This window comes from Phoenix dactylifera, chromosome 1 (assembly GCF_009389715.1).
Source record: "Phoenix dactylifera cultivar Barhee BC4 chromosome 1, palm_55x_up_171113_PBpolish2nd_filt_p, whole genome shotgun sequence".
Classification (NCBI taxonomy): domain Eukaryota; kingdom Viridiplantae; phylum Streptophyta; class Magnoliopsida; order Arecales; family Arecaceae; genus Phoenix; species Phoenix dactylifera.
Genome location: NC_052392.1, coordinates 37,835,841 through 37,847,937, shown reverse-complemented (window position 1 = coordinate 37,847,937; position 12,097 = coordinate 37,835,841). Strand labels below are relative to the sequence as shown.

The following is a 12,097-nucleotide window of genomic DNA, read 5'->3' as shown; positions in this document are numbered from 1 at the left end:
TAAGCAATAAGTAGCATCTTTTTTTTTTTCTAGAAAAATTCGTACCAGTACAGAAAAATAAAATAGACAGCATCAGCTTGAGATTTTGGCATTAAATTTTAAGTAAACAAATATTAGCCCATATTTATATGATTTTCTTCTAAATCAAGAAAGCTTTGTTTCAATATCAAGTACTCTACATTTGAAATTTCAATTGTTATATTTATTTATTTTTTTATTGACTAAGTTTTTTTATTATTACATTTAATTCTTTGTACAAATAAATTTCAAAATTAATATAATATTAACTTTGAAATAATCGTGCGGGCTGGGCCGGCGGGGACGAACCCGACGCCTCTTGCGTTTGGGCTTCCCAAGTGATCTGACCATGTATTCTTGGATCACCATTTCCTCTAGATTTCATTGTTCGAGATCGATCTCCCGGCTCTCCCCCTCCCGCTCCGATGGGGAGCCTGAACCGGAGCCGGATCCCCTTCTCCGCTGCCGGCGGCGGGTCCCACCACCACCACAACCACACCCTCCCTGTCTTCACGAGGGCCCACCAGATCGGCGCCCTCGCTCTCGTCTTCGCCACCTTCCTCCTCACCCGCGCCTTTGACCGCCTCTCGTGTGTCTTCCCTTCCCCTGCTCCCCTCTCCACCGGCCGCTCCGCCGCCTCCCTCTTCGACCGCGCCGGCGCCCTCTCCTGGCCCGACCGGGGCTACGGCTCCGGCCTCGACCTCAAGATCTACGTCTACGAGGAGCGCGAGGTCGACGGCCTCCGCGAGCTCATGCGCGGCCGCGACGGCAACATCTCCCCCCAGGCCTGCCTCAAAGGACAATGGGGCACTCAGGTTTACTGCCATTAGCGATCTAGGGTCTTTATTTTTTTGTGCTTGCCTCGCTTGTTTGTAATCTGATAGGATTCAATTTTCTTGAGAACCAATTTTCTTGTACATATGGTCATAGAAAACGCTCAGTTTTTTTTTTTTAACTTTATCTCTTTGGTTAAATTTATTATGTTTATGGTTTCTTGATCCCTATGCATAGCGAAATGGCGAAAATAATAGAAGGCATATTCCGGATATCCGGAAAGTAAGATTTTAGTGGACGAAGTGTGGACGGTAGGGCTAAACAAAATAAATGATATGCAGAATTATTTAATTTTTGGGGAGATATATGGAGATGTGATTGTTGAGGTGACCATTGGTAGAACTAAAAACAACACAGATGTGCTTTTTTTTGTGTGTATGGTTGTGCGCCAATTTAGATTAAGGAATTTCATCAAGGCTGCAATAAGGCTGTATGGCTCATAATATTTTGTCTAACGAGAGGGTCAAAGAGAGCAAAATTGAGCACCATAGTGATGAGATTGTGGGAATGTCGTTTGGGTAAATTTATGATATTATCTGATATCTTAAGGATAACATGATGATTAGTTAATTCAGATAGTAATAACTATATGGTCATTTATTACAGATTCAAAAGATACTCCTGCAAGGATAGGAGCTTAGATTTGTGCAGAAAGGTCAAAAATGAGGATTGCATGCAGGGATGGGATGGTGCGAGGTGGGGTTGTGGGGTGCTGTTGAGGGATGATTGGTGGAGTGGTAGGTTTAGAAAGACCTGGATTGGAGCCATGTGGTAACGTCTGAAAATTTTTGTGCTGGGTCATTATTGAGCTAGCTTTGATAGGAAATACAGTTGCCAATTGATCCACGCTGCTCAAGTTCAGCTCAATATTTAAATTGGTCATATAATACATAATATGCACATAGACATAATATGTAATCGACCGTTGGAATAAATCTAATATCTGATGTTTGGGGCACTTCAGGTGAGAAAGCCAAACATTATTTGGGAAACTATAATGCAAGCTTGAACTGACTTCATTTTAATTTTGAACCTAGTTTTTATTCAAGCTCAGACCAAGCTTCAATAGATCATTAATCGAGCTTGTTTCAAGATTGATACAAACTTGACCGAATTTGGCTCAAGGCAATCAAGCTGATTGGAATAGGCTTATATGTTCAGCTTGGTTTGAAATTAGGCTTGATAAAATAGTAAACAAGCTGAGCTTGGTCTCAAAAGTCAAGCTTGATTGTACTGAAAACTCAATCAACCTTGGGCTTATTACATCCCCAATAGGATCAAGTATTGGTGGACATTTTGGACTCAGTTTATGAATCCTTCTTGACCTGATCAGCCATAAATGAGGTATGGCTTCATTTTTGTAGCTTATGCATTTGGAGTGCGTGAAGTTCTTGTAATTTCATTAAAAAAAAAAGGTTTGCATCAGGTAGGAAGGACTTCTTATTGTATGATGTGGTAATGCTGCCATGTAGTAGCAGGGTTATCATATTTTCATAGAGTTTCTCCGATATGTCTTACAGAAATGAGATTACCTTTTCTATCAATGAAGTTTTCATTTGTTTTTTTCCAAAATTTGGATTGACTGAAACTAGCCAGTGGGAGACCGAAAGTTACAAGCTGGTTCCGGCAAGGTAGTTCCGAACCTCAAGATGGCCAAATGAGACACCAAAGCTTGGCAAGAACATAAGCTGACAATCAATGATGTTTAATTGCAACAATATGCACTTACATAAGCTTACAGATATGCTGCATTTTCTTGATATCTGCTTATACTGATGTTCCATTCTGTTAGTTAATACCTGCATTTTGAAATTTGTGGAGCACATAGAAATGTTGACATGTTAACCTGTTTCTTCTTAAACTCATCTTGTCAACATACAGTGTGAAACAAGTAGGTTTACTGTTAAAGCAGTTTCATGCTGACCATCTAGCAGGTCCAGTCAAGTGGATCAAGCGTTTAATTGTTGACACAAGAAGCTGATCCAATCTGTACCTGACTTGATGTTTTCCACCTTTAGGAATTTAAGGGCCAAACCCAAATGTATAACAATTTTCATGTTTCATTATTGCGATTATTAAGCTTCTGAGGTTTGTCTTATCTAGGAGGTAAGAGCATTCATTCATTTTTTTTATATTTATTTTTATGTATTTCCTCTCTTTAGGTCAAAATCCACCAGTTACTTCTCAAGTCAAGATTCCGGACATTGAAGAAGGACGAGGCAGATTTATTCTTCGTTCCAGCTTATGTTAAATGTGTTCGGATGATGGGTGGTTTGAATGATACAGAGATAAATCAGACCTATGTGAAGGTAAACTTTGGTTGTGAAATTGGTGGTATTTTCTATATTCTGACCTCATATGCCGAAAATCATATGGCATGCTGATTAATGTGGCTCAGCAGGCTGCATGTTGTGATTGTGTGCCACTTTTTGTTCTTTAGATGTTGAGCACATGTTATATTGTCATTTATGTTTCAATTTCTTTGTTGCTGGCAAGAAAGTGGGATTCCTCAAAAGCTCATGAAACATGCCCTTTTGTAGTCATAGAAAGTTTGAACAAATCATGGGAGTAATCCCTCTATCTCTGACTTTTTTTGTAACATGCTTTGCTTTCAAAGTTTTCTGAAGGATGCTCATAATATTGCTCGACATTCAGGTTCTGAGCCAAATGCCATATTTCCGGTATTCAGGTGGTCGTGATCACATCTTTGTCTTCCCTAGGTATCATATTTCCAATTCTGCTGTGAAATACCCTTAATGCTTTCCGTACCAGGCATCCTTAGATTTGTTGATCGGATCATTTCTTATGATTTGTTCCTCTTGTTTGGGCTATTGCTTTAGTTGCTTGATACTCCCTTCCTGTGTGCTTACACTTCGTTTTTTTGACAAAAAATGCAGTGGTGCTGGTGCTCACTTATTTCGCTCCTGGGCAAAATATTTGAATCGATCCATCATCCTCACTCCAGAGGTATCATGTGCAATATGTGGTTATCCATGAGTGAAAAAAGAAAGAAGTTGAAATGACTTTTATCGGCTCATTCTTTTTTTTTTTTCTTTTGAGCAAACTGGTCTTTAATTATTTTCTTTCCTTCTACTTGTAATCAGACTCAGAATACTGCAATTACTACTGCTGATTATTTTAATATTATCTTAACCAAAATACACAAGGCTTTCTACATATGGTTGGATTTGTGGATCAAAATATATTCATCTAAGTTCGAAACTGTTTTATGGTAGACTTTGTGTTCACCATCCAACAAATCCATGCGTAATTCCTGCTTAAGGTAATTTCTAGTAAATGAAAATAGAATGATTGTCTGTATAGGGTAATCTAGTTGATTATTTTAGCTCAACGAATTGTAGTATATTACTTATCCTAACCTAATCTATTAGGACTAGGTTTACCTGGTCTTGTTATGCAGTTGATATCATTTGTGGTAGGTGGTTGATGATGGAGGTTTAGATTATGATTTAGATTATTTTTAGATGACACATTATCAAATTACGCTTAAGACTGCATTTGGATGCAAAATAGCTAGCCACCCCTTGAATAATTTTAACCATTCGTATTCACGCCTTAACCGGCTAACCAGCTAATAACTTTATTTGCTATCTGGTTGGTGCTTCCATGGTTAGTGGAATATAGTTGGGAAAAAGTGAAAGAATAGAGAGGGGGGAGAGAGAGAGCTTTGGGTGTTTAAAGTTATTTCACCCTCTATCCTGAAATAACTTTAATCTGGTTAAGTACCATTTTCACCTGTTGACTGAATAAATTTATTCACCACTTTTGTAAGTTTATTAAATAGCTCCTCTTTTAGTGAATAAGGTTAGCATTCCATAAGAAACCCAGAAATAGTGGGGTTGGTTAGGAAAGTGTTGATATTGCAATTTAAGTAACTTCATCAGGAAAAAAAAAGCAGCATTGTTGTTTCCAAAATCAATCAAGAGCAGCTTAGTGATTAGTGTCATTCACATGATTATTTCAAAAAAGATGTCTTTAGAAGTATCACAAAAGGTGCGACATACTAGAAGCTGTTATAGTTTCCACAACAGGGAGACCAAGTAATATTGCAATTTTTCATGCTTTGATTCTTACTTAACTCTTTAAGGACTGATTTATATATTCCTAGTCCAGATGTACATGAATCATAGCTATATGCAGACATCTATATTATTCATACTTTAAATTACTATACTATATGAACAATGTTAAGTTTTCTGTTATCTTAAGCCCTATATTTCTACTTGGCCACCATCCATCCTGTTCTGATACTTACTTCCAGGGAACGCATCAAGCAATACCAAACCTCCACTTGTTACCTGGTGTAACACTTCTGTATGCATAATTCTTGACTCTGTCCTCATCCACATGTGTGCATGTTCATGTGCATCCATGAAGCATGGTCAAGGATCAGACTTATGTATGCAACATAATACAGATAGGTTGATACAACTCTGTGGAAAAAAAGAGAAATGATATGGCTGGGTATCACGTGTGCGAGCACACACATATATGTATGTATATCTATGTATTTGTCTGTGTCCATATGCCATGCAGTAGCATCATCATTGAAAACTCCAGCCATTCATTATTCATTATTGAAAGGCCAACATTTATCAGAAAAGAAAAAAGAAAGGAAAAAGAAATGACTTCTCATCTGTGGAGTTATCTAAAAGTATCCCAAGCATATCTAAGAAGTATTAGGAGCCCTTTTTTTTCTAATTTAAGAAAAGGATACTTAAAATAAGTACCTGAAACATTTCCTAGCTGTATCCAACAAGTATAGATACACAAACATGGTATGCAATTTGAAGTGTCCATGCTTCCTAAAAGTGCATGTGCTCTCACATACTACATCAATAACTAGGATTTGTCCTAACTTTGGGTAGTGATTTTTTTTTTTGGTAACTATATTGACTTTTGTTGATGCACATAATTTTAGGGTTTTTTGTGTAATTCCATTTCGAACATAGAAAACAGTATTATTTACTTAGATGATCTGAAATTTTAGTTTGACTGTTGATTTGTTTTGTATTCCCATATAACAGTGCTGATGTTTTATTGTTAATTGAAGATGCTTACAAGTAACTATTTATTGATCGGTGCTGGGTTTTGTATAGGGGGACCGCACAGATAAGCGAGCTACAAGTGCTTTTAATACATGGAAAGATATCATCATCCCCGGGAATGTTGATGATGGGATGACTACAGTTCATGGATCCACTATTGTCCAACCATTACCCCTATCCAAGAGGAAATATCTGGCGAATTTTCTAGGGCGTGCCCAGGGAAAGGTTGGACGTCTTCAATTGGTGGAGCTAGCTAAGCAATATCCTGATAAGGTTAGCCTTTTATTACCACAAAGTCAATTTATTTTGGCATAAAATTTACTTTTACGGGAGCTTTCTCTTGTGAAATCATCGTTAGTTATGGTTATTTGTGACAATGGAAAAAATTAAAAAGAAAAAACTGGAAAACATAATCAAGGTAACAGCAATGTGATGCTGGCCCAAAATACTTCTGGCTGATTCGAGGAATCTTTAAGACTTGTGAATATCATAAATTTTCATGATTATAATTAATGAATTATAAAAGATGTTTGTACTTTGCATGAAACAGGCTTCATTTTCATGAATAAATGGATTAAAATAAGCTATACTGGTACTCTTTGGAAGCGGATATTAAAAAAATCTTTATCTAGAATCCTTAAGCCAAAAGCAAATATTAGAGATTTATGGACCTATTTTGGGAATGTATGTCTATAGCAGTGGAAAATTAACTAGATCAGGTTAAATGGCCTCTATGTTGCTGAATATAATTACAATTACTCAGTGCACATCCTAAAAACAGTTGGTTGCAATGGCAATGTCATGAGTTGATATTCCATTTTGAAGCTAGTCTTTACGTGTCGGCTTTCAAATGAGCAATTATTGATTCAAAGTAATCCCACAAGTATACATATGGAAAAACATTTAGAAAGTTATGCTATGGTGGTATGGTGGTATGGTGGTACTAGTTATTTAATATGATACTAAGCTTGCCTTTTCTGGCTTCCACCAAGCAAACCTCACTTTCTTCAATAATTAATTCTAATATGTACAGAAGTTATACATCCCATTGATTGTCAATATGGTTCTGGAATTTTGGAGGTCAGTAGCGTTTTTTTTTATAAAGAAACTCCAATGTCCGACCTCATAACATGATATTTACAACTGGCTTCATGGTGAAGTTATTGCCCTTATTCTACCAACAAAATTTTACATCTTGTCTGAAGATTGGCAGACAACATGTAGTCAACGTATTTGAGATAAGATACTAAAATGGTAAAACTTTTGCAGAAGTTTTATACTTGACCTGCATGCCTTGTTTCATCTATTTGCATCTGGATTAGTGGATCAGAGTATGATACAACATAGTTTGAGGAAATCAGCTCTCAACCAAAGCCAACATTTTGGATTGGTGCTGCACTATTTGTCCAAGCAATTTGGAAAGTGGGCTAATAAGAACCCTGTAAGAACATTGGGAAAAGGTCACATAACTTATTTGTTAAATTGCTTAGCTCATTCTATTAAATTTTATTGGACTTGGAAGGGGCTTTGACCAAGGTTTTAAATCCCGTGGGATGGGGCCATCCTGGTTTTTATATAGAACGGGGCATGCAGCCGTCTCGCCCCGTCCCAACATTTAGGATAGGGGATGCCCAGGATGCGCTAATTGGGATGCTAGGACGATGCAGGATGATCCTGTCTCGACACTTGGGATGCTACCCTGTCCAACATCGAGACATCCCTCCGGGATTGGAAACCATGGGTTTGACAAGAGGAAAGATGACAAGATTTATAAAGAATTATGTTCATCTTTGAGGCACCAATTATAAGCCAAAGAACCAAATAAATAAGGCTAATAAGCTGTCAACTTTTAACAAAGCGTGTGTATCAAGAAGTAAATTTCTATATGTTATCACAATGAAGAAGACTGTCTCACTGTTATTCGAAGCTACTATCCCTTAGTCAAATTCTAGGCTATTTTGGGTCACTTGTTAGGTTCCTTCCTTTAAATGCTGTAATGTATCCCTTAATCAAATTCTAGGCTATCTTGGGTACTTGTTAGGTTTTTTCCTTCAAATGCTGTATTGTTGTGATGTTAACTAACCAAAAGAAGGGATGTCTTTGAGCTTGAAATCAGAAAAAAAAAAAGGGAAAAGGTTCTGGTTTTATTGATCAATGCATTCTAAGCTTCATACTTCCATATGAAGATGTTTTTGAGTCTTACTTTATTGGCGGTTATCAAAGGTTGAATTTTGCAAAGAGAACTAATTGATGTTGATTTCTAAAGGGTGATAAAGAAGTGAACATGCTAAACTCTTTTGGTACCATGGTATGCTGTACCGGTCTGAACTGGACGGTATGGGGCGTTTCATACCGTACCGATTCTGAACTGGTACTTGGTATGGGTGGCGTGCCGACACTTGGTACGCTGAAAATACCGCACCAACATTGTGCTAGTGTGGCACCGGTACGGAGTCCAGTACTGAGACAGCGAACCTTGTCAGACACCAAGACTATCAAGTTGAAGCTTTTATAGGAATAGGTAGACTGTTGAGATTTAAAGGAGCTTTTTGGGAAAAAGGGGAACTTACATGATTTTTTGGCCTGAAGAGTAAGATATCCAACTTCTTTAGTACATATAAAGTTCTCTAAATATGTTTTGCAAGTTTAGTGGATTAAATGAAGGATTAAAGAAGGTACTTTTATATAAGACATATATGGCACTTTGAGATTCTTTATCATGAATTGAGGATCTTTCAACTTTAAAATCCTACACATATAAAACCATAACCATGAATCCTATCACCAAACATTTGGGGTCGGATTATGATTCTTTATCAGCAATCATATCTATTTAGAGCTACCTTTGGTGTTATTGTGAGTTTTCCAAATCTTGCCTCGCGACTTTCAATAGATGAATTCATCATTGTCTTGGTATATGCCAATTTCCATGTCTCAACTAAACAAGAGAAACCAATATAGCTTGCATTATATTGCAAGCTTTTGGGAGTGGTTTGTCATGACGGTTGCTCATAAAATATGTAAATTTTGTTCATGAAATGGCGTTAGACTCTCTCTCTCTCTCTTCTAGCATGTTTATAGAACCCTCTGCACAATTTTTGCATGGCTGCTTTGTTTCGATTATCTTTCATGTTATTACTTAATACCTCCATACAGCAAGCACATTGACTTCATGAACAGTTGGAATCTCCAGAGTTGAAGCTCACTGGGCCTGACAAATTGGGAAGGACTGAATATTTCAATCATTTGAGGAATGCTAAGTTCTGCCTAGCTCCACGTGGCGAGTCATCATGGACACTTCGGTTCTATGAAGCTTATTTTGTGGTCTCTCTCTCTCTCTCTCTCTCTCTCTCTCTCTCTCTCTCTCTCTCTGAGACATACATAGACATGCACAAAATGCCCGGAATTTTTGCATCTTTGAGCACACCAATTGCTACACAATATTTGTTGGTACTGTATATCTGTATAATACATTACTTCTTATCTAGTTGGTTTTCTGCATTAGATCTACGAGACTACAACATTTGCATACATACATCATACAGATGTGTTATTTTAGAAAACACAAATTTTTGCATGATTATAAAACTTTAAGAGAATAAATCCTGTACAGAACTAACTCTTCCCATGGCTTATGCTGTCCACCTCTTGTTACATGTGCAACCGCAACCCCCACCCAGAAGAGTTCTCATAAATCATGTAAGAAGAGTGCTCTTACAAGCACATTCTCCTTCTCATAATATGCATGTGTTGAAGGCGAACTGTGAAAGTATTTCTGGCTTGAATTTATTGGGGAAGACTGGGTGGTACTTCTTAACACCCTGATCTGAGTATAAATATTTTAGTATGTCATATGTGTGCTCGGAGCATAGGTTAAGCATCTGCGAAACCTTACTAATGCAGGAAAAACTTGAAACAGGAATGTGTCCCAGTTATCCTATCAGATCAAGTAGAACTACCTTTTCAGAACGTGATTGACTACACTCAGATATCCATCAAATGGCCATCTACTCGGATAGGCACTCAACTCCTGGAGTACCTAGAAAGCATACCGAGTGAGTTTGCTCACCTGTTTCTTTTAGTTTCTAACTTGCTGCAGGCATTTTTGCGGTTTGTAATACTAGAGCTTTTACCTTGTCAGATGAAGAGATAGAGGGTATGTTAGCTCACGGCAGGCAGGTCAGATGCCTTTGGGTTTATGCCCCAGAAACGGAGCCATGCTCTGCCATGGTAGGGATCATGTGGGAACTACAGAGAAAGGTGAGGCGATTTCACCAGTCTGCAGAAACATTTTGGCTCCACAACAGGACGATTGTTAACAGAGACTTGGTTGAATTCCAAAAATGGAGAATGCCTGTACCTTTGCCTTGATGAGATCTCAAAGTTGTTGATGACATCTCGGAGTTGAGACTGATTCTGTTGGATGCGAAAAGTCTATTTCTTTTCTTCATGTTATTTCGTTTGTGCTTGGAAACCTGTACATAAACATACAGATTTTTTGAAGTTGGAGATGTACAATAATTGGAAATTGATATACGGGCTTCTTTTGTATGGGACTAGGGCTCCAAAAAAGCATATTATTACGAAATGGAGTTCAAACATAAAAAATGGAGAATCTGATGTAGGTTTTGTCTGGCTTCTGAATCAGTTATATTGCAAGTTCAACTTCTTATGGCTGGATGACTGGACCTGCGGACCACATATTGTTAGTTAACTGATTTCACCTCGAGTTAGGCATTTGAGTCATGAATTACTATATGTTGACTCTCTGAGTTCCCATCTTTTGTTACTTTATGCGAGTTTCTATTATATGAATAGTTTATTTATTAGTTTAATTAGAATGCAGGTTAGCCTTCGCTAACACCTGCTGAAGTATGTAGGACAGTTTATTCCTTAGTATAATTCAAAAATGAAAATTTTTACCATAAATCTATCAGATATCTATTCTAGATAGTTGGGTTATAAAACAATATAGCTTCTGCAGCTTGGTGGTGGAGTGCTGGAAACTGAAGCTCCACAGTTTGATCTTGCATGGAGGCAAATTTAAATACTTATTAAAATTTTAATTTACAATAATTTTCATACTCATTTAAATAATTTTGCTTTAGTACCCCATACATATGTTTTTTTGCTTATTTTTTTCAAAACAAATTGTGTTTACATTTAGATAATTCATGCACATTTATTTTTTAAAAAAAACATATTGTTGTGAAACAAATTTCATACTCACATTTATCTTTTTAAAACAAAAATTTACATACATAACAATAATTTTGTTTTATTGCCGCAAATGTGCATGCTCATGTATGCAAATTTTAGTTTTTGTTCTAATTTTATAAACAAACCTTCTATATAAATAATTTTGCTTTATCACCAAGAATCCAAATCTCCGTTTTCCTCTTCAATGACATTTATAAAATTTTGAGGGCCGAGATAGAAAAAATAAGCAAGTTGTTAATATTTGTACTTGTATTGACTTAAACTAAAGTCACTGATTTTTTTATTCTTTTTCTCACACTTTCATATATGTGCATAAGTATGTGCACACATACATACATACATAGATACTTACATACATACATACATACATACGTGCGCGTGTGTATATATATATATGTTGGAGATTTTTTCTAGTAATATCATGTGATATAATTTTTTTTGTAGTTCGATCATGCATAGTTAAAATATTAATTTGCAATCATTTTCATACTTATTTAAATAATTTTGCTTTAGTATGCCATACATATTTTTTTTACTTAATTTTTCAAAACTAACTTTGTTTACACTTTGATAATTCATGCATATGTAGATTTTTTTTAAATATTGTTTTGAAATAAATTTCATACTCACACTTATCTTTTTAGAACAAAATTTATATACATGTTGATAATTTTGCTTTATTACCACAAATGTTCATTCTCATGCATGCAAATTTTAGTTTTTTGTTCTCATTTTATAAACAAATATTCTATATAAATAATTTTGCTTTATCACCATGAACCTATGTACTCCTTTTTCCTCTTCAATGAGATTTATAAAATTTCAAGGATGGAGATAGAAAAAAATGAGTCAAGTTATTAATATTTGTATCTGCGTTGACTCGTAACTAAAGTCACTAATTTTGTAACATCTAGTATTGATGCCTTTTCTCCCATTTTCACGAATGTGCACAAGTA

The 12,097-nt window shown here is 36.3% G+C and overlaps 1 protein-coding gene across 1 annotated transcript; it reads left to right on the top strand.

Annotated features, from left to right (window-relative positions):
- Window positions 1–398: 398 nt before the first annotated feature.
- LOC103713745 (probable glucuronosyltransferase Os03g0107900) lies at window positions 399–10,565 on the top strand. The gene is made up of 8 exons (XM_039133687.1): window positions 399–833; window positions 3,015–3,161; window positions 3,508–3,572; window positions 3,750–3,819; window positions 5,973–6,194; window positions 9,102–9,245; window positions 9,841–9,976; window positions 10,063–10,565. Exons 1-8 carry the CDS (start codon window positions 444–446, stop codon window positions 10,290–10,292), a joined length of 1,404 nt encoding a protein of 467 aa, XP_038989615.1. The 5' UTR covers window positions 399–443; the 3' UTR covers window positions 10,293–10,565.
- Window positions 10,566–12,097: the final 1,532 nt, after the last annotated feature.